Genomic DNA, 27,881 nt, shown 5'->3' with positions numbered 1-27,881 from the left:
ATTTGGTCGCAGAGAATTTACTCTCCTCCCATCACTTAAAAATTGAGCTTATTCGGGTTATTTTTAAATTGCATACGTTTTCCATTTTTGTTTATGTATTGAATCTATTGTTCACAACTATTACTAAACTTTAGAGAATATTCTGCCGTTGTGATGATTCAAAATGTCATCTTTAAATTTAATAATTAATTTTATATTTTAAGACCTCGAAAAGTACTATTTATTATTTCTCGACTTGCGTGCGCAATCCGTAAAATTTTCTGGAAAGTTTTTATGTAAAAAATGGATTAAAATGTGAATTAGAACTTTAAAACTCAATTGAGTTGACTTTGGTCAACATTTTGAGCAAATGGACTCGGATCAGTGTTTTGACAGTTTCGGTAGGTCCGTATCGTGATTTGAAACTTGAGCGTATGCCCGGAATCAAATTCTGAGGTCCCTAACTCGATATATGGAATTTTGATGAAAAATTAAAAGTTTAAGTTCAAATAGTGACCGGATATCGAATTATGTGCAAACGACCCCGGAATAGAATTTTGATAATTCCAACAGCTCCGTATGGTGATTTTGGACTTAGGAGCATGTTCAGAATTTTATTTGAAAGTTCGTAGTTAAATTAGGTTTGAAATGGCTAAAAACAAGAATTTAAGTTTGGAAGTTTGACCGGGGAGTTGACTTTATGATACCAGAGTCGGAATTCAGTTCCGAAAATTTTTATAGCTCTGTTATGTCATTTATGACTTGTATGCAAAATTTGAGGTCAATCGGAGTTGATTTGATAGGTTTCGACATCGAATGTAGAAGTTGGAAATTTTAAGTTTCATTAAACTTGAATGGGAGCATAATTCGTGGTTTTAGCATCGTTTTATGTGATTTGAGATTTCAAATAAGTTCGTATGATATTTTAGGACTTGTTGGTATATTTGGTTGAGGTCCCGAGGGCCTCATGTGAGTTTCGGATGGTTAACGAATCAAAAATTGGACTTAAAACAGCTGTTGTAATTTTTCCTTTCTGCTGGAAATTCTGGGCCAAGATCGAGACCCATGATCGAAGCCACGATCGAGGCCGAGGATCGAGGCAATAATCGAAGCCACGATCGAGGCCATGATCGAGGGCTGCCTCGGCAGAATTATTAAAGAGGGCATTCGTCCCATTCGCTATTTTTAACAAATTGGAGCTTGAGCATAGGCGATTTTTGATAGATTTTCAAGGAAAAGATATTGGGGTAAGTGATTCTAACTTGGATTTGGTCTATAAACATAAATATATCATTGTTCTAATCATTTAATTAGTGTTTTGAGATTGAAATTTGAGAAATTTTTAGAAATCTCATACAAACAAATTTTTGAGATTTCGGTATCCATTCGGAGTCGGATTTGAGTGAAATTGGTATGGTTGGACTCGTAATTGAATGAGTTATTGGATTTCATAAATTTTGCCGGATTCTAGATGTGGTCCCCATGGACGAATTTTTAATTAATTTCGGAATTTTTTTATTAAAAATATAGTATTTTCTTATAGAATTTATTCCTATAATTTTTAGTGATTGTATCGAATTATTTTGGTTAGATTCGAGTCTGACAGAGTTAGATAATCGTGGAAAAGGTCTTCTAGTGGATTAAATTGGAGCAAGACGAAGTAAGTCTCTTGTCTAATCTTGTGAGGGGGAAATTACCTCATAGGTGATTAAAATTAAATAATTGTTGCTAGTTATGGGGGCTACGTATGCACGAGGTGACGAAAGTCCCTGCGTAGCTACTATTAATGCTAAAGTCCGGGTAGTTTAGGACTCAAAGCATGAATTACTTGTGTAAATTAATTAATTGTTATGAAAATCTCATATACTTGATTTTTCTGTTTAAATTAATTAATTGTTAAGAAAAATTGTTCTTCCTCCTGAATTAATCTTATAACAAATATACTCTCATTCCGGAGGTACATAAAAAAATGTCCTCCTTTCTTGTGGAGCGGGCCGAACGCCTCGGCAGGATATATGCATCTATGAATCGTGCCGCACGTCCCTCGGCAGTGTACACGAAACTCTGGATCGGGCCGTACGACCTCAGCAGAAATCGTGCTTGATATTAAAAAAATTTATTTACGATACTTGGACAGTTTATTGCAGCTTGTAAAGCTATTTGATAAATTGAAAATTTATTGAAATTGAATTGCAGCTTGTATAGTTATTTGATAAATTAAAATTTTTATTGAAATTGAAGGATTTAATTAATAGATTGGAAATTGTTGCATTTGAAGGATTTTATTATTTTTGCTAAATGAATAAAATTATTGTTAACTCTATGAATCATGCTGATTTGAATAATTATAATTTATTCCATTTATTATTGTTGACCCTTAGTGAGTGTCAAGGTCGGCCATCTCGTCTCTACCACTTCGAGATTAGGCTTGATACTTACTGGGTACACGTTGTTTACGTACTCATGCTACACTTGCTGCATTGTTTTGTGCAGGATCTGAGACAGATACTAGTGGAGGACCTATCATAGCACATTCTCGTTATCCAGGGGCGTAGTGGTGAGCTGCGATTGTTCTCTAAATGTGAGTTCTCTAAATGTGAGTTTTGGCTAGAGTCTGTAGCATTTTTGGAGCATATTGTATCGGGTGATGGTATTAAGGTTGATCCCAAAAAGATTGAGGCAGTTCAGAATTGGCATCGTCCCACTTCGGCGACTGAGATCAGAAGTTTTCTGGGTTTAACAGGTTATTATTGTCGGTTCGTGGAAGGTTTTTCATCTATTGCAGCACATTTGACCAAATTAACCCAGAAGGGTGCTCCGTTCCGATGGTCCGATGATTGTGAAGTGAGCTTTCAGAAGCTCAAGACAGCATTGACTACAACACCAGTGTTAGTGTTGCCTTCCGGTTCAGGAATGTATACAGTGTATTGCGATGCTTCACGCGTTGGTTTGGGTTGTGTATTAATGCAGGAAGGGCGAGTTATTGCATATGCTTCACGTCAGCTGAAGCCCAACGAGTAGAATTATCCGATACATGATTTGGAGTTAGCTGCGATTGTTCACGCTCTTAAGATTTGAAGGCATTATCTTTATGGGATGTCTTGTGAAGTTTACACTGATCATCGCAGTTTGCAGCATTTGTTCAAGTAGAGGGACCTAAATTTGAGGCAGCGCAGATGGATGGAATTACTGAAAGATTATGATATTACTATCCTATACCATCCGGGTAAAGCAAATGTGGTTGCAGACGCCTTGAGTAGAAAGGCGGAGAGTATGGGTAGTTTGGCTTTCATTTCAGCAGAGGAGAGGCCATTAGCTTTGGATATTCAGTCCTTGGCCAACAGACTTGTGCGGCTGTACATTTCAGAGCCCAGCCGAGTTCTTGCATGTGTTGTAGCTCAGTCTTCACTATTTGAACAGATCAAGGCTCGCCAGTATGATGATCCACACTTAATGGTTCTTCGAGAAATAGTACTACGGGGTGGTGCCAAGGAAGTTACTATTGGAGCGGATGGTGTTCTGCGACTCCATGATCGTCTATGTGTTCCTAATGTGGATGGACTGAGGAAAAAGATCCTAGAGAAGGCACACAGTTCTCGGTATTCTATTCATCCAGGTGCTACGAAGATGTATCGTGATTTGAGGCAGCATTATTGGTGGAGGGAAATGAAAAAGGACATAGTTGAGTATGTAGCTAGGTGTCTAAATTGCCAGCAAGTTAAATATGAGCACCAGAGGCCAGGTGGCCTACTTCAGCAGATGATTGTACTAGAGTGGAAATGGGAACGCATCACTATGGACTTTGTATTTGGGTTGCCGCGGACCTTGCGAAAGTTTGATGCAGTTTGGGTCATTATTGACAGGCTGACCAAGTCGGCACATTTTATTCCTATTGTGACTACGTATACTTCAGATAATTTGTCCCAAATTTATATTCAGGAGATAGTTCGGTTGCACGGTGTGTCAATTTCTATCATATCAGATAGAGGCCCTCAGTTTACTTCACATTTCTGGAGAGCAGTACAGAGTGAGTTGGGGACCCGTGTAGAGCTCAGCACAGCCTTTCATCCGCAGACCGATGGACAGTCAGAGCGGACAATTCAGATTTTGGAGGATATTCTCAGGGCATGTGTGATTGACTTTGGAGGTCAGTGGGATCGTTTCTTGCCTTTGGCCGAGTTCGCTTATAATAACAGTTACCAATCCAGCATCAAGATGGCTCCATTTGAGGCTTTATATGGTCGGCGATGTCGTTCGCCCATCGGGTGGTTTGAGCCCGGTGAGGCTAAGTTATATGGTACTGATTTGGTGAAAGATGCCTTGAAAAAGGTAAAGTTGATTTAGGAGCGACTTCGTACAGCATAGTCCAGACAGAAGAGTTACGCGGATCAGAAAGCGCGTGATTTATCATTTATGGTGGGTGAAAAAGTTCTTTTGAAAGTTTCACCAATGAAGGAAATCATGAGATTCGGGAAGAAGGGCAAGTTGAGCCCAAGGTTTATAGGCCCATTTGAGGTGTTGAGACGAGTTGGGAAGGTTGCTTATGAGCTTGCATTGCCTCCCAGCCTATCGGGAGTTCATCCGATTTTTCATGTATCTATACTCTGAAAGTATCATGCCGACCTATCACATGTGTTAGACTTCAGCACAGTTCCGCTAGATAATAGATTGGGTTATGAAGAGGAGCCAGTTGCCATTGTTGATAAACAGGTTCGACAATTAAGGTCTAACAGGATTTCTGCAGTAAAAGTCCAGTGAAGGGGCCAACCAATCGAGGAATCATATTGGGAGGCCGAGGAAAATATGCGGAGCAGATATCCACACTTATTCAGCACTTCAGGTATAATTCTAAACCCGTTCGAGGACGAACGTTTGTTTTAGAGGTGGAGAATGTGATGACCCAAAGTGTCATCTTTAAATTTAATAATTAATTTTGTGTTCTAAGACCTCAAAAGTACTATTTATCATTCCTCGACTTGCGTGCGCAATCCGTAAAATTTTCTGGAAAGTTTTTATGTAAAAAATAGATTAAAATGTGAATTAGAGCTTTAAAACTCAACTAAGTTGACTTTGGTCAACATTTTGAGCAAACGGACTCGGGTCAGTATTTTGACAGTTCCGGTAGGTCCGTATCGTGATTTGGGACTTGGGCGTATGCCCAGAATCAAATTTCGAGGTCCCTAGCCCGAGATATGGAATTTTGATAAAAAATTAAAAGTTTAAGTTCAAATAGTGACCGGATATCGAATTATGTGCAAACGACCCCGGAATAGAATTTTAATAATTCCAACAGCTCCGTATGGTAATTTTAGACTTAGGAGCGTGTTCAGAATTTTATTTGAAAGTTCGTAGTTAAATTAGGTTTGAAATGGCTAAAAACAAGAATTTAAGTTTGGAAGTTTGACCGGGGAGTTGACTTTTTAATACCGGAGTCGGAATCCAGTTTCAAAAATTTTTATAGCTCCGTTATGTCATTTATGACTTGTATGAAAAATTTGAGGTTAATCGGAGTTGATTTGATATGTTTCGACATCGAATGTAGAAGTTGAAAATTTAAGTTTCATTAAGCTTGAACAGGAGCATAATTCGTGATTTTATCGTCGTTTTATGTGATTTGAGATTTCAAATAAGTTCGTATGATATTTTAGGACTTGTTGGTATATTTGGTTGAGGTCCCGAGGGCCTCAGGTGAATTTCGGATGGTTAACGGATCAAAAGTTGGACTTAAAACAGCTGTTGCAATTTTTCCTTTCTACTGGAAATTCTGGGCCAAGATCGAGCCCAATATCGAGGCCCAAGATCGAGACCCATGATCGAAGCCACGATCGAGGCCAAGGATCGAGGCCATGATCGAGGGCTGCCTGGGCAGAATTATAATAGAGAGCATTCGTCCCATTCGCCATTTTTAACAAATTGGAGCTTGAGCAGAGGCAATTTTTGATAGATTTTCAAGGAAAAGATATTGGGGTAAGTGATTCTAACTTGGATTTGGTCTATACACACAAATATATCATTGTTCTCATCATTTAATTAGTGTTTTGAGATTGAAATTTGGGAAATTTTTAGAAATCTCATACAAACGAATTTTTGAGATTTCGGTATCGATTCGGTGTCGGATTTGAGTAAAACTGGTATGGTTGGAGTCGCAATTGAATGAGTTGTCAGATTTCGTAACTTTCGCCGGATTTCGAACGTGGGTCCCACAGACGATTTTTTAAATAATTTCGAAATTTTTATTAAAAATATAGTATTTTCTTATAGAATTGATTTCTATAATTTTTAGTTTTTTTATCGAATTATTTTGGCTAGATTCGAGCCAGACAGAGTTGGATAATCGTGGAAAAGGCTTTCTAGTGGATTAAATTGGAGCAAGACATGGTAAGTCTCTTGTCTAATCTTGTGAGGGGGAAATTACCCCATAGGGATCAAATTAAATATTGTTGCTATTTGCGGGGGCTACGTACGCACGAGGTGACGAGAGTCCATGCGTAGCTACTATAAATGCTAAAGTCCGGGTAGTTTAGCACTCAAAGCATGAATTACTTGTGTAAATTATAGTCCTGAATTAATTAAAATTAATTGATATATATATATAAAATTATTAAAGGATGGAAATCTCTTATACTTGATTTTTCTGTTTAAATTAATTAATTGTTAAGAGAAATTGTTCTTCCTCCTGAATTTATCTTATAACAAATATACTTTCATTCCGGAGGTACATCAGAAAATGTCCTCCTTTCTTGTGAAGCGGGTCGAACGCCTCGGCAGGATAGATGCATCTATGGATCGTGTCGCACGTCCCTCGGCAGTATACACAAAACTCTGGATCGGGCCGTACGACCTCGGCAGAAATCATGCTTGATAATTAAAAAAAAATTCACGATACTTGGACAGTTTATTCCAGCTTATAAAACTATTTGATACTTGGACAGTTTATTCCAGCTTATAAAGCTATTTGATAAATTGAAAATTTATTGAAATTGAATTGCAGCTTATATAGCTATTTGATAAATTGAAATTTTTATTGAAATTGAAGGATTTAATTAATAGATTGAAAATTGTTGCATTTGAAGGATTTTATTATTTATGCTAAATGAATAAAATTATTGTTAACTGTGTGAATCATGCTGATTTGAATAATTATAATTTATTCCATTTATTATTGTTGACCCTTAGTGAGTGTCAAGGTCGGTCATCTCGTCTCTACCACTTCGAGATTAGGCTTGATACTTACTGGGTACACGTTGTTTACGTACCCATGCTACACTTGCTGCACTTTTTGTGCAGGATCTGAGACAGATACTAGTGGAGGACCTATCATAGCACATCCTCGTTATCCAGGGGTAGTGGTGAGCTGCCTTTCTGAGCCGTCCTGCCGGTACCAGTGCCTCTTCTTGTATTTTTAATTGTATTATTTTCTTGGATTTAAGTTAATCGGTATCTTTTCTAATTTCTTAATATTGCTAGTAAAATATTAAAATTTCTTAGAAAATTATTCTTAAAATAATTGATATATGTTTATTTTATTTGTTGGCTTGCCTAGCTATAGTGTTGGACGCCATCATGACCTATAGGTGAAATTGGGTCGTGACATTTCTGCCGTGCCATTGTGATTATAAATACGCATGCGGTGGTATAAGGTAGGGGTGTTAAAACGATAGTGTAATTGAAAGACCTTTTCACATTTCAATAATTCAATTAATATTACCTTACATTTTTAGAGTGGACCCAACATTAAATATAATTAACATTTATTATTTTTTAGGAACTTTTAATTTTATTAATTTTTATTTTATAACATAAATATATATTTTAAATATTACTTATGTTGATTTATTTTTATTGAAACAGGCGTATCTTAAAACTAGTAAAATCTATATGCCCAAGAGAAGATGAAGTCTTCTAGACTTTATAATTTCAACAAATTGATATGGATAAATGAATCTTTTGCTTCTATTTTGTTAACTAGAACTAGAATCTTCTCGGTAAGAGCACATAGGGATTAATACTACACATTTCTTTGTTTAAATAGGACTACAAAATTAGACTATAGCATTGTACCAGCGGGCGTGGAAAGGACTCGGAATGCTATAAAACCTGTTGGTTTCAAATATATCAAAGATGTTATTGTTTTATCCATGAAGCTCATAAAGCTTGGCAGTGCAGGCCAAAGAACCGACGATTGCTTCCATATTTTGCTCTCAAGAGCATTATCATCTGTTAAAAACCGAACTAATCTCCACAAAGTTCATTCTCTCATAGTAATTTCAGGCCAGCACCAATCAACATTCTTCTGTGGAAAACTCATTTCAAAGTACTCCGAGTTCAAAGACCCTGCTTCTTCATTATCCATTTTCCGCATAAATTCACCTACCCATAATGTTTACTTATGGAATACTATCATTAGAGCCATGACCCATAATGGGTTATTCTCTAAAGCATTAGACTTTTATACCCAAATGAGAAAATTAAATGTTAAGCCGGATAATTATACTTTTCCTTCGATTATTAACTCGTGTGGCAATTTACTGGATCTTAAAATGGCTGAAATTGTTCATGATGTTTTGGAGATGGGTTTTGGATCAGATTTGTATATATGTAATGCTTTGATTGATATGTATGCGCGGATGAAGGAACTAGGGAGAGCTCGTGAGGTGTTTGATAAAATGCCTCATAGAGATGTGGTTTCTTGGAATAGTTTGATTTCGGGGTATAATGCGAATGGGTGTTGGGAAGAGGCGGTGGAAGCTTTTCGGGAGGGAAGGTTACTGGGTGTTGTGGCTGATACTTTTACCGTGTCTAGTGTTTTACCTGCATGTGGGGGTTTGATGGAGGTTGAACAGGGTCAGACAGTTCATGGGTTGGTGGAGAAGAGTGGATTTAAGGGAGATACGACTGTGAGTAACGGACTTCTTTCGATGTACTTTAAGTTTGAGAGGCTGTTGGACTGTCAGCGAATCTTTGATGAGATGATAGTTAGAGATACTGTCACTTGGAATATCATTATTTGTGGGTTTTCTCGCTCCGGGTTGCATCAGGAGTCCATCAACTTGTTTCGAGAAATGGTTTGTGAGTATCAGCCGGATCTGGTTACAATTACTTCTGTTTTACAAGCTTGTGGACATTTGGGGGATTTAAGATTCGGAAGATATGTTCATGACTTTATTTTGAAACATAGATATGAATGTGATACTACTGCTAGCAATATCATAATTAATATGTATGCAAAATGTGGTGCTTTAGCAGCTGCAAGGCAAGTATTTGACACCATGAAAAGTTGGGATTTGGTCTCATGGAACTCAATGATTAGTGGCTATGTTGAAAATGGTTTTAATAAGGAAGCAGTAGATCTGTTTAAGATAATGAGGATAGACGTGCAACCAGATTCTGTAACCTTTGTGACACTTCTGTCAACCTGTACAAAGTTGATGGACGTGGATTTCGCAAGAGAGCTCCACTCTGATATAATTAGGAGAGGATATGATTCCACTCTTATTGTGGGCAATGCTCTTCTAGATGTGTATGCCAAATGTGGTAAAATGGAGCATTCAGTGTGGCAATTTGAAATCATGAATACTAGAGATATTGTAACGTGGAATACTATTATTGCTGCATGTGGTCATTATGATGAAAGTTACGTAGGTTTAAAGATGCTCAGTAGGATGAGAATGGAAGGTATCATGCCAGATGTTGCTACCCTTTTAGGTTCGTTGCCTTTGTGTTCCTTGCTTGCTGCCAAAAGACAGGGGAAAGAGCTGCATGGCTTCATTATCAGGCTCAATTTTGAGTCACATGTCCCTGTTGGAAATGCACTGATCGAAATGTACTCCAAAACTGGGAGTTTAAAGAGTGCAATCTCGGTCTTTGAGCACATGAGGATCAAAGACGTGGTGACGTGGACAACAATGATCTCTGCATATGGAATGTATGGCGAAGGAATGAAAGCTCTCAGATCTTTTCAACAGATGAAGGAGAGGGGTACTGTTCCCGATCATATTGTTTTTGTTGCCGTTATATATGCATGTAGCCATTCTTGTTTAGTGCAAGAAGGCCGTGCTTGCTTTAACCAAATGAGAAAAGAATACAACATTGAGCCTAGGATTGAACATTATGCTTGCATGGTTGATCTTTTATCACGTTCTGGTCTACTAACTGAAGCAGAGGACTTTATCCTTTCTATGCCGCTGCAACCTGATGCAAGTATGTGGGGAGCTCTACTTAGTGCTTGTCGAGCTAGTGGAGATACCAAGACTGCTGAACGTGTTGTAGAACGTCTTGTTGAATTGAACTCTGACGATCCTGGGTATAATGTTTTAGCTTCCAACGTATATGCCACCTTAGGGAAGTGGGACCAAGTAAGAACAATACGAAAATCCTTGAAAGCTAGAGGACTCAAAAAAGACCCAGGATGTAGTTGGGTTGAAATTCGCAGCAGAGTTTTTATTTTTGGCACTGGGGATAGGTCTTTTCAACAATACAAACAAGTCAATGAGCTCATAGAGGACCTCAACAGTGCAATGGATAAGGAAGGTTATGTTGCTGACTTAAAATTTGTTTTGCATGATGTCGGTGAAGATGAGAAGATAAATTTTCTTTGTGGGCATAGTGAAAGACTTGCTATAGCATTTGGATTATTGAACACAAAAGAAGGTTCACCTTTGCAAGTAATGAAGAATCTCCGGGTTTGTGGGGATTGCCACACTTGGACCAAGTATGTGTCAAAAATTGTGCAGAGGGAAATACTAGTTAGAGATGCAAATCGCTTTCACTTGTTCAAGGATGGGACATGTAGCTGCAGAGACTACTGGTGATTAAAGTCTGTCGTCCTTCCTCATACTTAGCAGATAAAAAGATTCCTAAAATTGAAGAAATTAAGGATTTATCATTTGGAAACAATCTGGAGGTGAAATATCTCTCTGCTTGCTAGATTTGTGAGGTTTCAAGCTATATCTCCTGTACTATTACGTTTCTACCTTACGTTGCAGGACTGGTGCACTATTCGACTTCAAAAAGAGATGCAAAAGTATTAAGGATCTTCGTATCTGGTAAAGTCTTCACTTTTTAAAGATAAAACTGCTGTTATAGAGTTTGTGAGCCATCTCCAGCGTGCTTTTTACTTCTGTGTATTCCTGTTAATCCATTATTAGGGTATTTCATTAGAAACTCCTTTATGTTGTGATAAAATTTCAGATAAAATGGTTGTACTTTTATCTTCATTCCTTATTTTGTTTTAATTTTGGCCATTGTCATTGAAGGGCCTGCTTCTTTCTAGTGGAATAGCGTACCTACTTTCTCATTCGGAGGTCAAAAGATAGAGATACATACAAAGGTATACTACTATATTTCTTTTCTGGTAGGTTAAAAGTACATTAAATTTCTTGCTGTGATACACCTGGTATTGGACGTTTAATTCAATAGTCCAACCATTTAAATCTCATAAATCAGTAGTTTTGTCCTCTTTATCATGTATGGGTTTATACATACATCTAGAAAAAGAATATACCTGGTAGATCCGTGAGCTTCTTTTCGATTGATCTTTTCATTCGTCCTTCATATCTTTTTGTTGCTTCTATCAGCCGGATCATAATTCCAGAAAATAAAGGTTTACATGACAAATTAAACACCATTATTGTTAATGACCTCACTAGGTTCTGGGACTATTATCCGAGCAATCAAAAGCTTGATCATAGCCCACTGGAGTTCGAGATATAAGTGGCAGAAGAAAAATGAAAGTTGTCTATAATTATAAGCTAGATATTTCATGGGATCTCGTGTTACTAATTCATTCATTGAATATCTTTCTTGCCTGTATGAAGAATGTGAATAGCAGGAACCAGCAAAATACTCCTAAAGGGAATGAACGCAGAGCGTGAGCTACTTTGATTTCAACTTTGTGCTAGGTGCATGGAGGAAACTTGTATGTAACAATCAAGGGTGTCCTAGGTGGATTTTTATGCTTACTTTAGCTGGTCATGGCAGATTGACTACCAGAGATAGGCTGGCTAGATGGGGTGTAACTGCTGATCAAATATGCCCTCTTTGTTCTGTAGAGAATGAAAGTGTAGAGCATTTGTTCTTCAGGTGTGACTGAATGGTCTGCCAGAATGTGGTTGAAGTTGTTACAGTGGCAGGGTATATGTAGAGCCAGTCATGGGCTGGGAGGATGAATTTGCCTTGGCAGGAAGTCTTATGCAAGGGAAAACTGCTGGTGCTGCGGTATTTGGAATTGTGCTTGCAGGTGCAATTTACTTTATATGGCAAGAAAGAAATATGAGAGTTTTTCAGGGTAGATAAAGAAATGCTGAAGTGGTTACAAAGCTGCTTATACAAAAGACATTCTGCAGAGGAACTATGAAATGCAGTTTGACAAGAAGACTGGAGCAACTCAATTACTATCCATAGCATGTATTAGATAATTTTCTTTTGACTAGGCTGTGTAGTAGGTTGAACGGGAGCTGGCTGAAATTGGGATGAAATTCCACTTTCAGCTCTTTTTTGTACTGTACATAATGTTTACTTAGTAATTAAAATTTTTTATTCAGCCCCAAAAGAAAAAAACTTTGTGCTAGCTACTTCCTCACTGTTTTTGCCAAGATATTCTACTGCTGCAAGCTGAGCACATAGCTATTTCTGTGGGCATTAGAAACCATAAGAATATCTGTGGGTATTAAAATAAATAATGTTTCAGTACTCTAACAGTAACAAATTGATCTTCTGAATTAAAATTATGTACAATTTATTACTTAATCGACACTTGAGAATTACATCTACAGTGTTACTTCAGGTAGCAAGTAAAGATAGCCAAGTAAGAATTTCAAAACTTTTATTCCTGATAGTCCAGAAAACATCGAAAACTTGATACAAGCGGTTCAGCCATCAGCTGATGGAGTTTGTTGTTATTTCCATGAACTATAATACAGCAGCAACTTAACAAACTAGTTCATTTAGGAGCATTTGCTGTCTGATAATTTTCATGAAGCAGCTGGAATTTGGTTATTAATTTGTCTCGAGGTGGCCAGTGCTCTTTGATTACTGGAGCATCATAAAAGTTATCCATCCATGCTGACAAGAGAGGAAATTTGCCTGCATCGAACAACTTCAGGTCGATTACCTCTTCAAATACATCACGAAGATATGCCAACAAACCAAGTGAAAGGTCCAGGTATCCTATTTTCTCTCCACCAAAAAATTTCTTCTCTTTCAGTTGCTCTTCAAGGAGTTCTAGATTTTGTACTGCTGGACCAAGAGCTTCGTTTTTCTCGTTTCCTTGTCCTGTGAATACACTCCATATTGATGGAAGAAGCTGCGGACAAAAGAAACATATCAACAAAAATTCAATGCATTCTTGAAAAAGGTTAGCTTCTTGTTATAACTGGAAAATGTCTTACTGTCTGAGTAATACTCACTATTATCTTGGCACTCTCTTCACATATTAATATAGACACAAAAGGACAACAATAACAACTACACATCCGTCTCAAACAAGTTATGGTCGGCTATATGAATCTTCACTTCTTTTAAGTGAAAGCGTAAAATAAGTTTTATATATATCACCTATATGAATCTTTTTCTTTCATTGAGCTCTATCTTTAGCTAAGTCTATATTGATTTTAATGATTTGTAGGTCTTTCGAAACAATTTATTTTAGGTCTACCCTGCCCCGTCTTAACACCTTCACTCACCATAGTTTTATACTGACGACCGGTGCATCTGTAGGCCGATTCAGTGGCGGAAATTCTATTTTTTTTTTCTTCTGAAATTAACAGATCAATGGTTTCTTACCTTGTCCTCCCCAAATTTTGCCCAAAAACGTGCTATGGCTTTTTCATAAGGGTCCTGAGGTAACAAAGGAGCTTCCTTCCAAGTCTCGTCAATATACTCGAGAATTACCAGTGATTCACAGATTGGTTTGCCTTTGTGTACAAGCACAGGAATCTTTTTGTGAACAGGATTATGCTGCAGGAGTTCAGGGCTCTTCTGGCTTAAATCTTCAAAAATGGTTTCATATTGGATTCCTTTGATATGTAGCGCCCAAACGGCCCTCAAACCAAATGGGCTCGACCATGTTCTGTGAAGCTTGAGTTCTTCTGCCATGTTGCTTTGCAAGTGATATCTGAAAGCTAAGTCTATTTAAACACTCAGGTTGTTCTTTTATTTGACAGAAGTGATGTATAATGGAGTATATGGCTAGAAATTCATGTGCTTGGAATTTTCTAGATAATGCAGTATATGGCTAGAAATTCAATTGGAGGAATATTTTCCAAAACTCCTTCTCAACTTTTCTCACCATGTCCCCCACCTCACACCCCAACCCACCCACTCCAACCCCCACCCCATCCCCACCTATCCACCCCACCCCTCCACTCCACCCCACCTTAAATAAAAATATTATTAATAGTACTTTCTTTTTATTATTATATATATATATATATATATATATATATATATATATATATATATATATTTTCATTTCAACAAATGAGTATTTTATTTTCATGATATAAAAAAGTATTTTTTTTCATTTCTACAAAATAAGTATTTTCTTTTCATGATGCAGAAAAAATATTTTCTTTTATTTCAATAAAATGAGTACTTTATTTTCATGTTAGAGAAAGAGTTTTTTTTTCCAACCAAAAAAGAGTATTTTCTTTTTAGTTATGGAGCACAAATTTCAACGTTATTTTTACGTAAAAAAATAAAGCATCACATTAGTTCCTTTGAGTTTGTGTGAATTTTTAGAAAAATAATTAAATTCTTGAAGAAAATAGAGTCATGAAAATGTTGTCTATTTGGAGGGGAGGGGAGGAGGAGCAAGGAAACACAGGGACTTGGAGGAAGGGGGTGGGTGAGGAGAGTAGTACAAAAATATATTTTCTATTTTCTAACCAAACATTGAAAAATATTTTTTTCACTCACCAAATAAACAAGGGAAAATAAGTAATAAAACCACCCATTCTCCCTGAAAACATTTTCCTTCGTGCCAAACACGCCCGATCTTTGATGTCAGCCATTGCGTTGCAAAGCGTGGAAATTTCTCAATTACTAGTAGACAAATATGGACTAATCTGCTTCGTTTGGAATCTTTGGAAGGGATCAAGAATTTCTTGCATTAAGCTAAAGATGATTTGGACTTGCCTTATCACAACATTGTTACCAGAGATGACAACTCCAATGAATTGTTTCACTTGGTCGTTTGTGTTGGTTTGGTCTTTGTCTTGTCTTGAGAGGGATATTCGCATTCATCTGGTAGTACATGGTGATAGAAGCTTTGTACCTCAAAAAAATTTCAAGAATTTTAATAAGTATTCAAGTCGATTCCACAATTTCATTAGTTTCAACACTTTAGCAACCCTAATTATATTTTTCTACCAGTGTTCTCAGAATTTTTCTAGTATCCAAAGAGGGGAAGGTAACATCTTTTGATTCATATTTTCTATTTTCTTTCCGTTATCAAAAGTGTGAAATAGATGGAATTATCAATGGTTAAAAATGTGAAGTGTTCAAGAAGTAGTAAGTTTACGTTGGATTTTTTCCATTGGTAAACATTATGTTGGCTGAATAAAAAGTAACTATGCAATTAAGCGTTCACAAGGTGGTTCGTGTTCAGCTTTCTAAATGTTGAACCATAAGAGCAAGTAAATAGCTTTTCTTAATCCAATTCTAAAAGATGAAAATCATTATATTCTGTCATCCCAACATTCTACTAACCGTTTTGAGAAAATCTTTGAACTCGATAGATTTAGATTGCAAGTAAAAGTCAACAACTTAAAAAGATATAGATGACATATAATAATGTTGTATCCTTAATTTCATAAATCGACAACCATCTACTGTCATTTCGTAAAAATTGCATTGGGCGTCCTATTTGGTCGACCATTTTTAATTTATACCCGTTTTATTTTTTCGTTTGCATCCGTACCCTTTTTTTGTTAAAAGTATTTTAAAAAGATTGATTTTGCCCTTCTTTAATAAAAGACTATTGACAAAACTGTAGACTGCAAAGCAAAACTTCAGCATGTTTTGGTATGAAATTTTAGCAAATGAACTAAATAATTTCAGCATGCATTAGAAAAAACTAATTAGAAAATTACATACTGCAAGACAAAAACTTAAGCATGTTTAGTATGAAATTTTAGCAAATGAACTAAAAAACTTAAGCATGTTTAGTCTAAAATTTTAGGAAATGAACTAAAAAACTTAAGCATGTTTAGTCTAAAATTTTAGCAAATGAACTAAAAAACTTAAGCATGTTTAGTCTAAAATTTTAGCAAATGAACTAAATAATTTAAGCATCTTTAGTCTGAAGTTTTAGCAAATGAACTAAAAAACTTAAGCATGTTTAGTATGAAGTTTTAGCAAATGAACTAAATAACTTCAGCATGTTTAGACTGAAGTTTCGGATAAAACTCATGACAAAACTGTAGACTGCAGTATAAATAACTTCAGCATGCATTAGCATGATGTTTTAGCTTCAATGTGAAACAACTTCATGCTATATTAGCATGAAGTTTTTAGTTTCAAAATGAAACAACTTCATGCTACATAGGGGTATTCAAAACCGAAACCGAAACCGAAAACTGAATTTTAGCTTCAAGGTGAAACAACTTCATGCTATATTAGCATGAAGTTTTAGCTTCAACATGAAACAACTTCATGCTAATGAGTGTGATTCTAAAGATGAATTTGGACAAGTTTCTGGTCTTTTGATAAAGCTGCTGAGAGGAGTGGAAGAGATCTTTTTTCATGAATGAGGTTGTAGATCACGCGATTAATGCGTGATGCATATTTTATATCTTTTGTCAGGGGTGTAATTGTCATATTATTACGGATCTTTTGTCAGGGGTGTAATTGTAAAATTAATAATTTTTAAAAATATAGTAAAGGTTAAAAAGTGGCACAAATATAGGGTACGACTGCAAATATCCCTATCATTTCCTTGTAATTTTGTTTATTTTTGGGCTAATATGGCCCATCTACATAGCAGGAAGGGAGAAGTGCATCAGTAGCCACTTTTAAGCCTACTATTAAAATATATCCTTAATTCATAATGTAATAAAGATTAGCCAAATTACCCAAATTTCATGACAAAGTGTCCTAAGTTTCTGAAATGCTAACTTAAAATTCAGGCCATACGATTCGAAATTTTGGACACAATTTTTAAATTTTAGGACACGATGTCTTTAAGTTTAAACTTCAAGAAGCCTCCTACTAGCCCAGTGCTATAATTGGCCTTTTGACACAAATAGCCACTACCGTGAAGTCTCCTGGTCTGAAATTTAAAATCTAAAACTAACTCTTCAGACCATGAATCTAATTTTTTAGAAGTGTTCAACTTCCAAATACAAGGCCTCAAAAGTGGTCACCTTGTGTGAATAATTCCCGCGGGAACACTTCCTTGTGCTCGATAGTCTTATTCAAGTGATCTCACAAATTTTCAGGGAAAGAAATTCATCACAAATTTCAAAATCGACTAGTAACACAATTTGATTTCTACACTTGGAGCGAAATTACTGATCTCATTACTTTTTCCTTTTTTCCCTTGATGAAATGATCAATAATAAGATTAGTATATTCGTCATGGATGATAATTGAATATTTTACCCCCCAAAAAAACTTTATTATTATGCATAGACGGCTCAAATGGGCTTCACACATTTGCTTTTGGAGCGTAAAGTCTTATTCTTGGATTCGTCATGTGAGTTCCACTGCAAACTCGTTGTTCAATTGGAACTCAAAAATTACTAGCTATTTTAGGAAAGGTGATGTTGAGGCGGCACGCAAGCTGTTTGATGAAATGCCCCAAAAGAATGTAGTAACTTGGAACTGTATGATATCTGGGTATATCAGAAATGGGATGATTAATCCTGCTCAAAATGTTTTTGATGCAATGCCTAGCAGAAATGTTATTTCTTGGACAGCCATGTTAAGCGGGTATGCCAAAAATGGGAATTTAGAGATGGCACGACGTATGTTTGATGGAATGGATGATAAGAATGTGGTTTGCTGGAATTCGATGATCTCGGGGTATGTGAGCAATGGGAAAATAGAGGAAGGTAGAGAATTGTTTGATCTGATGCAGATTAAGAATGATGTGTCATGGGCGATTATGATTGAAGGCTATTTCAGATACGGGGATGTGAGTGAAGCTGAGAGGTTGTTTAGTGAAGCACCAGTGAAAAGTGTGCCACTTTGTAATGCTATGTTAGCAGGTTATGCTGACATGTGGAGGACTGAGGATTCATATAAGTTATTTATGAGAATGGATACGCATGATGTGGCTTCTTGGACTAGTATGATCACATGTTTCTCAAGAGTGAGGGAGGTGGAGAAAGCTAGAAGATTATTTGATGATATGCCTGAGAAGGATGTAGTCGCTTGGACTGCCATGATTCAAGGGTACTGTGAAAATAATAACATAGAGGAGGCAGAAAAACTTTTTGCTGCAATGCCTCACAGGGATATTGTTGCTTGGAATTCAATGCTAAGTGGTTATCTGCAGAATGGAAGACTGCAAGATGCTCTTCATCTGTTTCAAAAGATGGCATGGCGGAATACAGTGTCATGGAATTTGATGTTGTGGGGTTATGTTCAGCAAGATGATATAACTAGTGCTCGAGAGTTATTTGGGCAGATGCCCAGAAAAGATGAAACCTCGTGGAACACTATGATTTCGGGATATCAAAATGAGGAAACTTTGCTTTTATATGTCCAGATGTTGCAAAATAATTACAAGCCGGATCAGAGCACATTTTCCAATGTGGTCTCATTGTGTGGTGTTCTTGCTTTGCATGCTTGGGGAAGAGCTTTGCATGCCTGTGTAACCAAGAGTGGTTTTCAAAATGACACAATGATAACGAGTGCGTTCATATCCATGTATTCTAGGTGTGGATTTATAAATGATGCTTCCTCGCTTTTCAGAAATATGAAAAGACCCGACACAATAGCATGGAATGCCATGATTGTATCACAAGCATGTCATGGTTCGGCTAAAGAGGCCCTTGATCTTTTTCTTTGTATGATTCAAGCTGGATATGAACCAGACCATGTAACTTTTCTTGGTGTCCTAACTGCTTGTGCTCATTCTGGATTAGTGGACGTGGGTTGGAGCTACTTTATATCAATGGAGAAAAGGTGGAGTATAATTCCAAAGGCTGAGCACTATAATTGCATGGTTGATCTCCTTGGGAGATCAGGTATGCTAGCTGAAGCCTTCGAGCTTGTCGAACAAATTCCTGTAAATCTCCCTGCACATGCTTGGGAGACATTGCTTAGTTGTTGTAGAGTCCACGAAAATTTTGATTTAGGTGATCTTGTAGCCCAGAAACTTCTAAGCGTTCAGCCTTCTAATATTGGAATGTGTGTTCTTTTATCAAATCTGTATTCTACAAGAGGAATGTGGAAAGATGCAGCTCGTGTGAGAGCACTACTTAAAAAGTATGATTTGAAGAAAGAATTGGCATGTAGTTGGATTGAGATAAATGGTTGTATATCTCAGTTTGTTTCAAATGAAAGATGTAATCCCAGAGCAAAGGACATATACAAAGAACTAGAAAGTCTTTCTGCACTGATTGAGGATAGTGGCACAGTAGTGTAGCAGGGATGCTATTCAAAATTCAGTTCTTCTGAAGAAATTAATGTTTCTTAACATGTTTTTTCCCTGTATTCCTATCTATAAAAGTTCCTGAATAGAATTTCTGGTTCCTTCTTGATGAATTCATCTAGGATTGGAACATTACTCAATAGCCTTCAAATCTCATTAAGAGGTTGGTTCTTCAAACATCTCTAAATTGAAGAGCTACGCATGTGAATCTTTTGCACATGCATCAACTTAAAGCTTCTCTTTCTTCGCAGATGTTGCTTGATATCTGTTACAGATGCTAGTCCAGTATGTGATTGTATGAAGACCTGAAACCTTATGCTTGACGAAAGTACTCTTGGTGTTAGTCAGAGTTGGGTGCAATTACTGGTGAAAGCTGTGAATCTTGGAAGGTAAGTTCAAAATTAAGCAGTTTTACGATGAGAGCTAGATGAAAATCTTGAATATAGTTGTGCTTTACAAAAGTGAAAATCGAATTAAGCTTCTGCAGACTATTAGGATAAAATTTTCGAATGCCTTGCAACATGATAGCCTCTATATATTCATCAATGAGAAAACAGAAACGTTTATGCAAAGCTTTAGAGGAACGTTTAAACTGAATACTAGTAAGTTTTCGCATACAAGGTAGGAGATGTAGGGTAGGATGCTTATATATCTTTTGACTTATGAACTTAGTAAATTAAGTATAAATAAATACGATATTAAGAATATGCACATAGCGAATAAAAAATAGACATGGATTTATAAATCACCAGTCAATTCTGTCCTATAAAATCATAATCTAAATTAAGATAGGTCATAATCTAAATTATAGATAGAGCACTTAACTTGAAATAAAGAATTAAAGTATTATAATTTAAAAGATTACGTATAGTGGGGATTGAGAATGTACGGGTAAAATATACTGCTTGGGATAGGGGGAGAAAATGTCTATAGTGTAAAATTGGAGAGAGAATTTGATTTTGAAGACAATAGGAGGGACAAAATGAGTTTCACTCATAAAATTGCTTTAAAGAACCAAAAAACCTAAGTTTTGTCCAACTTCATGACAATTTTTTCTGTCTTTTGTCTTAATAAGGTTAAAATTAATGACATTACCATTTCATATTTTATAAACAACCTTCCGCTTTAAACGCTTTTCTTCTTTCCTGTCTGAAATTGTCCTTCCTGTTGTTTATTTTTTGCATCTCACGAAAAACAGGTACCCGAAAAAAGAAAATAGGAAAAAGAGAGATCTTGATTGCATGATCTCCATTAGAGGGGGAGGAGGAGGAAGAATCTGGAAGAGAGAAAAATGACGACAATGAAAGAAAAACAAAGAACATACTAGAGTAAGGGAGGGAGAAGGGAAAAGGAAAACAAAGAATAGAAGAAAAGAAATCAACGGAAAGAAAAGAAACAGATCCTTCTGTAGGGATATAAAAAGGAAAATATTTGAAGAGGGATAATGGAGGAGAGGGAGGGGGATTTGAGGGTTCCTCTGATCTCTTCCTTGTTCTGTCTTTGTGTACTAACGGGTGGTGTCCTCCTTGTTCTCTACCTTTTCGTGCCAGATCAATCCCAGCCATGGTTTCCAGCTGCAGGATTGATCTTGATTGGTTCTCCCTACATATTTTGGCTCCTGACTTACTTTTACACCGGCATGAAACGGTGCTGTTTTGGCGACAGCAGCGTTGACAACCGCCAGATTTCAAGGCGCACCTCAAGGGATGCCACAATGGCAAACCCTGGGGTGGCCAGGACTGATTCCAAGGCAAATGCTGCTACTTCTAATAACAATAACATTAACAATGGCAAACAAGAAAGTGGCCATATCCAACAAGATGGAGGAGATGCATCATCCATCAACTCTGCAAAGGAAATTGAGATGCCTTTAGCCTTATCAGTTGCTTCTTCATGAAATGAATACTTTATCAAGAAATGATCTGGTGAGGTGGATTGATAAATGGCTGCATTATGCATGAGCTATCACAGGAACGAGAGATTTGGATTTGCGGAGATAATTTATAATTCAAGGATCATGTCATCATTCAGGAGCTGTTAAGGATGGTGAAAATGCGTGATAATGGTGAATGTAAGTAGAAATAGCACAAACAGATATTTTAACTTGTCTTGGCATTAACAAAAATTGAACAAACAAAAAATTGCTCTTCTTATTTCGTAGGTAGTTCTCTCTTATTTCCTATTTAGTCTCTTCCCCTCTCTCCTCCCCCAACTTTTCTTAATTTCTCTTGAAACTTCACGTTCAACCTATACAGTACTCTCCGTTTTAGTGATTACAGAATATCAATGATAAATTTGGTATAGTATACCTTCTTGTTCTATCTCAGATTCCTTATTTGGTCAGTCTATGTTGTTAATTGGTATGAAGCATGAAAACAGATCGATCATGTTTTAATCGTCATATGATGCTGCCAGAATTTGTTAATGAAAGTATAAAGTAGGTGCAAAACTAAGAGATTAAGTAGCCAGGCAGTAGGCAAAGTAGTCGCACAATCTTTTGACTAGTTCCGATTTGACTATAGATGGGAGTCGCACAGGGAAACAACGGAAATGGATTAGCTAATACCCCAAACCAAACATGGGATAAATTTAATCACAAACTTTATCCCGAAATTATTATTCTTGTCTAATGTACCAAACAACCCCTAAAAGTGTCAACAAGTGAGCCCATCTATTCCTAATGAGAAGCTAAATACGACTAGGGCATCAATAGAAAGGGAGAGAGTTATTGTTGGGATATATATAAAGATTTCAACTTCTCTATATTGACCGTGTATGAAATTTTTATAGTACACGAGAAGGTCACTTAAAAGATAAATACACCTAACAATGAGGTACGTGAACCATATTACAATAAGTTAAAATATATGTAGGTGTAAAAATATTTATATTATAATTGTCAATGTATATAAGTTAAATCCAAATATAAAAAGAGGTTAACACCTTTGAGATTATGCTTATCATTTTATGTACGGAGCATGAGTACTCCATTACTTTGATCACTAGAATATAATATTTGTTATCATTTTAGTAAATTTCCATATATATATATATATATAATATATTTATACATCATATCGACAATACTGAGATCTCATGAACTAATAACTAAAAGGCTACATCGATCTCTGCTAGATGCCACGGCATGACAGCATCAAGCTGTATTTGAAATTAAGCCAAAAATAAAGCTGACGTTGATAATTACGAACTTTTTGCTACGCTCATTGCCTAATTTTTCATGGCGGTTTAGGTTTAAAAAAGGAAAGAGTGACGTTATAATGGAATTATTGAACAGTGCATGACGTGCCAATATTGTGAATTTTTTGTTGCAATTCAACTGATAATTCCATGACGATATGTTTTTAAAATGTTAGGTAGGAGAACTGGAGAAGAGAGAGCTTTTTTTTTCTCTTTCTTCTGTTTGCAGAGATCCCAACAATAATACATGAGATTCAACTAGAGTATTTGAAAAGGAATAATCATCGAATCCACACTTCATCATTTCCTTCTATTTTAAGAAATCATCACTAATTTATATTATTTCTCTCGGTCCAAAGTAAGTGATTTTTTAGTTGTTTTCACACAAATTAAGAAATTCACTTTTTAACATTAATTAGTAATGAAGTTGACCATATTAACCTTTACTATCTCTTCACATAAATATTCCTAACACATACTCCAACACTATTTACTCCATGGGTAATGTAAGAAAAAAAAAATGATTAATTCATTCTTGAAATCTTGAAAAATCACTTATTTTGAACCAAAAAAAAATACCAAAAAATTCGTGGACCGGAGGGAGTATTAAATTTCATTGCGAAAACATGGAATATTAAAAGCAAAGAAACTGGATAATTTGCTCACTGTTGATGTCAACAAGTCAAGTAATAGAAGTTTGTAATGAAATCTATGTGGACAACAAATTCCTACACAAGTACTAAAAAGGGAAATGTCAAAATGTTCACCTCATTAATCTCAAGATAATTGTATCATATAAACTTATTTAATATTACAGAAAAAGGAAAATGAAAAAGGATTAAAGTACAATTTATGATATAATTTATGAATTTGTATCATGATTTTAAAACATTTGTTTTGTGCATTAAATCTATGATTAAGTGATATAATTTCACTTTAATTTATAAGTACGCGGTGCGAGTAAATATATCGATAATTCAAGTCAAACCGGAAAAAAAATTCCGACGTGATTTGATTTGATTTGGTATTGAAAAAAACCCGACCATAATTTGTTTGGTCTGGATTTAACTATAAAAGTCAAACCGAAACCAAACCAACCCGATATTATATTTATACAATTATTTAAAATATTTTTTGTGATGTAATTTATAAATATTTCTTAAACTTTTTTCACAGTTTTATCTTTTAATGTATTATTTTAATCTTAGACTTAACATTCTCGAATGGTACAATAAGTTTTATAGCCCATAAATATAGCAACTCAAATAAAGTTAAGATCAATATTAATGCTAACAAAATAAATTCAATTCAATACTAGAAGTCACAATAATGTTGGATATCTATTTTTAGTTTTGCATTGGTTTATAATGAAAATGTATAACGTAGTTTATCTTTCTTTAGTGCTTAGTTATGTACTTATTTTAGCATGACTTATATAGTACTTTTAGATTGTGTTCATTTTTATTATGGTTTATTAATTAGCAATATCTGTTTTATGTGATTTTATTATCATTGTTATTGAATATTTTAGTATATTTCTATGACCCATCTCATATTATTGTGTTATTTTCTTGAAAAATACATTATATAGTTGTATCCTACTAGAACTAAAGAAATATTTGGAGCACAAGTTACATATTTTGCGCTATGAAGACATTACAGGGGAAAACCCGAAAATTTCGAGAAAAACTGAGATTAAAAAACCGGACTTTATTGGTTTGATTTGGTTTACAGATTTAAAAACTCGACACCATTAATTTAGTTTGATAATTAAAAAATCTGAATAAACCCGCTAAGCAACTAAATACGTGGTTCAACACGGTCCATTAAAATCATACTTTAGAGAGAAACTTTTCCTATAAAGTAGATTTTTGACTGTATTATCATCTTTGAGGTATTGTGCACTATCTTCCTCATTTTATGTCGGATACTCGGATCCAAACAAAGTTTTCTAACAATATCCATTTTTGGACTTTCTTGAGATATTTTTCATTTCTCGTCAATTTTCAATTTGTAAGCATCCTTTTAATATCTTATGTAATTTGTGAGCATTAAATACGTAAAGTTTTGCATTTATAGCATGGACAAAGTCCAACTAGCTAAGATTTTAAGTACTTCAATTATGACTTCAACAGCCAGCAAGAAAAAAAATTACAAAGCCAAAAGACACCATCATTCCAAGCACCAAAAGCCATGCCTATACAATTTTTTATATTATTAGATCGTTAGTATAAATAATTTTTATATTATTAGATCACCTTTATTTATTTATTGTAATAAATAATCTATCTTATTTTTAAGATTATTGATCCCGCATTTTAAGGAGACTTATGTAAATATCTCTTTTCTTTGAATAATATGATAGTGTAAATAATTTTTTATACTTAGTATATATAACTTAGCTAGCATTTAGATATAGGGTTGATTGAAACTTGAAAAAAGATTTTTTGAAGTTGTGTTGAAAAATAATTTTTGAAAGTTGAAGTTACATGTGTTTAGACATGCATTTTATTTGAATAAAAGTTGAAATTTTGCGAGTGGAAGAAAAATAGGGCAGTTTTTGGGAAATTAAAAATTTTTGATTTTTTTTTCCAAAACGATATCATATTTCATAAATAAATTTTATTTTAATTTTTTTTTTTTTAAAAAAATGAAGCCCAAATCTATGGCTAAACGGGAGTTTAAACTGTATATATATATATATTTCATTGTGTATAGGCCACTTTTGCTCTTTCCCCTCAAAGGCTATGAAGTTAGAAACGGGGAGCAATTTCACAGCCATGGAAGATGCCTTAAAGCGCATAAAAATTCAAGAAAATGACCGAGAAAGCAGTATTGAATCATCAGTACTGATTCCTGGTTTGCCAGATCACTTAGCTCATCTTTGTCTTTCCAACCTTCAGCCTTCACTTCTTTATGGTGTTTCCAAATCTTGGCGACGCCTTATTTACACCTCATTTTTTCCTCCTTTTTATTCTCTTTATGTTGTATGCTCTCCAACTACTACTTCATCATCCAGTACAAGTGCTAATACTAGCAATAAGCATACAAAAGTTGATCATGAACAAAACTCTGTGGAGTTTTTCTGCTTAGATCCAATTTCATCTAAATGGAAAACTTTACCAAATCCTCCTTCAGATCCACCTATTCGTGTACTTCGCCGTCATCCTTCTTTTATATCAAGAAGCCTTTCAATTCAATCTTTAACTGTATCTGAACGTATGGTTCTTATTGCTGCTACTACACATAAGTTTCTACCTGCATTTGAACGTCCATTGGGATTTAATCCATTGTCTAATGAATGGTTTTTTGGACCTAAATTGCCTACGCCGCGGAGATGGTGTGGTACGACTTCTGTACATGGAAATGTGTATATAGCAAGTGGTATTGGATCTGTATATGATGGAGATGTAGCAAGGTCTCTAGAGAAATGGGATGTGAAGAAAAAGGCTAATGAATGGAAATGGGAAAAAATGGCTGGATTGAAAGATGGAAGATTTAGTAGAGAAGCTGTTGATGCTATTGGCTATAGAGGGAAACTATGCATGGTAATCTATGTGTCTATCTCATTCAAAAGTTTGATTTTTTTTTATGACCGGTTAAGTACGTTATTTGTTTTTTGTTTTAATATAATAATGAGTAGCGATGAAATTGTGTAACATACTCTAGTACTGTTACAATGTCCTTAACCAGAAATTGTAAGAAGGGTATTGGACAACGTCATAATTGCCACTCATTACCTGCTTTGACTGGTTGTGAAATCAGAATTCGCTAAAAGGGTTAAAGATTTAATATATATATAACCTATAATATTTATATTAAGTTTTTGTATACCAGTATATTCTCTGGCAAAGAATTTTCAACTGGCCATTCTTGAGCCTATGTGCTCCGCCACTGGCTTTGAAACCATATTGTGTTGTGTGACCAACTCATCCAAAAAACGGAAGGCTGTATTCAAAATCTATGTCGGAATTGGCCATTTCAAAATCGTAGTTATTGAATTTTTTTTTAATTTACTTAATTATATTTTTAACAGGTAAATATCAAGGGACGTGCAGTAAAACAAGGCGCCATTTACGACATAACAAAAGATGAGTGGGAAGAGATGCGAGAGGGAATGCTAGCAGGATGGAATGGGCCAGCAGCAACAACAATAAATGATGAAAGTGAGATGTACGTAGTAGATGAGATAAAGGGATCATTGAGTAAATATATATCAGAAATTGATGAATGGGAAGAGTTGATTGAGTCTTGTGAACATTTGAAAGGTGCTGAGCAAATTAGTGTTGGAAGAGGACGAGTTTGTGTCATTTGTAGTGGTGGACGGCAGATTGCGGTGGTGGATGTTACAGTAAAACCAGCTAATGTAATTCGAGTTGTGAATACTCCGCCGGAGATGGAGGCAATTGCTTTGCATATATTGCCAAGGATCAGTATTGTTTCACACTGATACAGTAATATTGAATGATCAAAAAAGGGAAGAAACAAATTTTGCTGATCTTGAATTTACAAATTGCCTCAAAGCCTCCTATTTTCATTTACATTTTACTATTGCTATCTAAAAAGATAACTATAGGTAAATCGTCTATAAAAATCAAAATTAACTAGTAATCTAAAAAATAAGGAAGTTACATGTTTGTCTTATATTACATTTCTATAAGAGACTGTTTTCACGTCTTAAACACATGATCTCTTGGTCACACGATGGTAATATGGTAAAATACACTTTTATGTAAATATTTAGGTTATCAATATATAAATGTTATTCCAACTTGGCAAAACATAATAGGGATGGTGAGTATATAAAGAAATAAGTTTTCTAATTATATGTTTTAAAGTTGTGGAGATCTAGACTCAAAGAAAACAATCAAAGAAAACAATATAAGTAGTGGGTTGAGTTGTTACACAACCTTTTTTTCCATTAACATTAATTATACTCACCCTACTGTGTTATCCATCTTTAATCAATTAATTCTTGGTTATTACTTATGATTTCGCATTTAATGGATGCAAAGAGCAGACTTGTAAATAGAGAGTACTTCTGACTGTTCTTCTTCTCTTTTTTTTTTTTGGGGGGGGGGGGGGGGGGTTTGTACATTGGAAA

General features: G+C 35.4%; 4 protein-coding genes across 5 annotated transcripts; 3 read left to right on the top strand and 1 right to left on the bottom strand.

The window, feature by feature from the left end:
* Nucleotides 1-7,942: 7,942 nt before the first annotated feature.
* Nucleotides 7,943-13,099, top strand: LOC107821963 (pentatricopeptide repeat-containing protein At3g03580-like). 2 transcript variants are annotated; one of them, XM_016648450.2, is made up of 4 exons: nucleotides 7,943-10,882; nucleotides 10,965-11,024; nucleotides 11,235-11,308; nucleotides 11,796-13,099. In XM_016648450.2, exon 1 carries the CDS (start codon nucleotides 8,118-8,120, stop codon nucleotides 10,788-10,790), a length of 2,673 nt encoding a protein of 890 aa, XP_016503936.1. In that variant the 5' UTR covers nucleotides 7,943-8,117; the 3' UTR covers nucleotides 10,791-10,882; nucleotides 10,965-11,024; nucleotides 11,235-11,308; nucleotides 11,796-13,099. The 2 variants fall into 2 exon arrangements, with proteins under 2 accessions (XP_016503936.1, XP_016503935.1); XM_016648449.2 differs by having other exon boundaries at nucleotides 7,943-11,024.
* LOC107821964 (glutathione transferase GST 23) lies at nucleotides 12,780-14,139 on the bottom strand. The gene is made up of 2 exons (XM_016648452.2): nucleotides 13,762-14,139; nucleotides 12,780-13,282 (listed from the first exon to the last, which is right to left on the bottom strand). The coding sequence occupies exons 1-2, from the start codon at nucleotides 14,071-14,073 to the stop codon at nucleotides 12,920-12,922; spliced, it is 675 nt and encodes a 224-aa protein (XP_016503938.1). The 5' UTR covers nucleotides 14,074-14,139; the 3' UTR covers nucleotides 12,780-12,919.
* A 3,091-nt stretch (nucleotides 14,140-17,230) lies between these two features.
* On the top strand, nucleotides 17,231-21,765 carry LOC107821962 (uncharacterized). Its single transcript, XM_016648448.2, has 3 exons — nucleotides 17,231-19,742; nucleotides 19,831-19,968; nucleotides 20,778-21,765. The coding sequence occupies exon 1, from the start codon at nucleotides 17,561-17,563 to the stop codon at nucleotides 19,571-19,573; it is 2,013 nt and encodes a 670-aa protein (XP_016503934.2). The 5' UTR covers nucleotides 17,231-17,560; the 3' UTR covers nucleotides 19,574-19,742; nucleotides 19,831-19,968; nucleotides 20,778-21,765.
* A 3,562-nt stretch (nucleotides 21,766-25,327) lies between these two features.
* LOC107821965 (F-box/kelch-repeat protein SKIP25-like) lies at nucleotides 25,328-27,284 on the top strand. Its single transcript, XM_016648453.2, has 2 exons — nucleotides 25,328-26,325; nucleotides 26,814-27,284. Exons 1-2 carry the CDS (start codon nucleotides 25,525-25,527, stop codon nucleotides 27,225-27,227), a joined length of 1,215 nt encoding a protein of 404 aa, XP_016503939.1. The 5' UTR covers nucleotides 25,328-25,524; the 3' UTR covers nucleotides 27,228-27,284.
* The last annotated feature ends 597 nt before the right edge of the window (nucleotides 27,285-27,881 follow it).

This window comes from Nicotiana tabacum, chromosome 19, assembly GCF_000715075.1.
Source record: "Nicotiana tabacum cultivar K326 chromosome 19, ASM71507v2, whole genome shotgun sequence".
NCBI classification, from domain to species: Eukaryota; Viridiplantae; Streptophyta; class Magnoliopsida; order Solanales; family Solanaceae; genus Nicotiana; species Nicotiana tabacum.
Note: the sequence above shows the minus strand (reverse complement) of the source record. Positions and strands in the feature narration are given on the sequence as shown.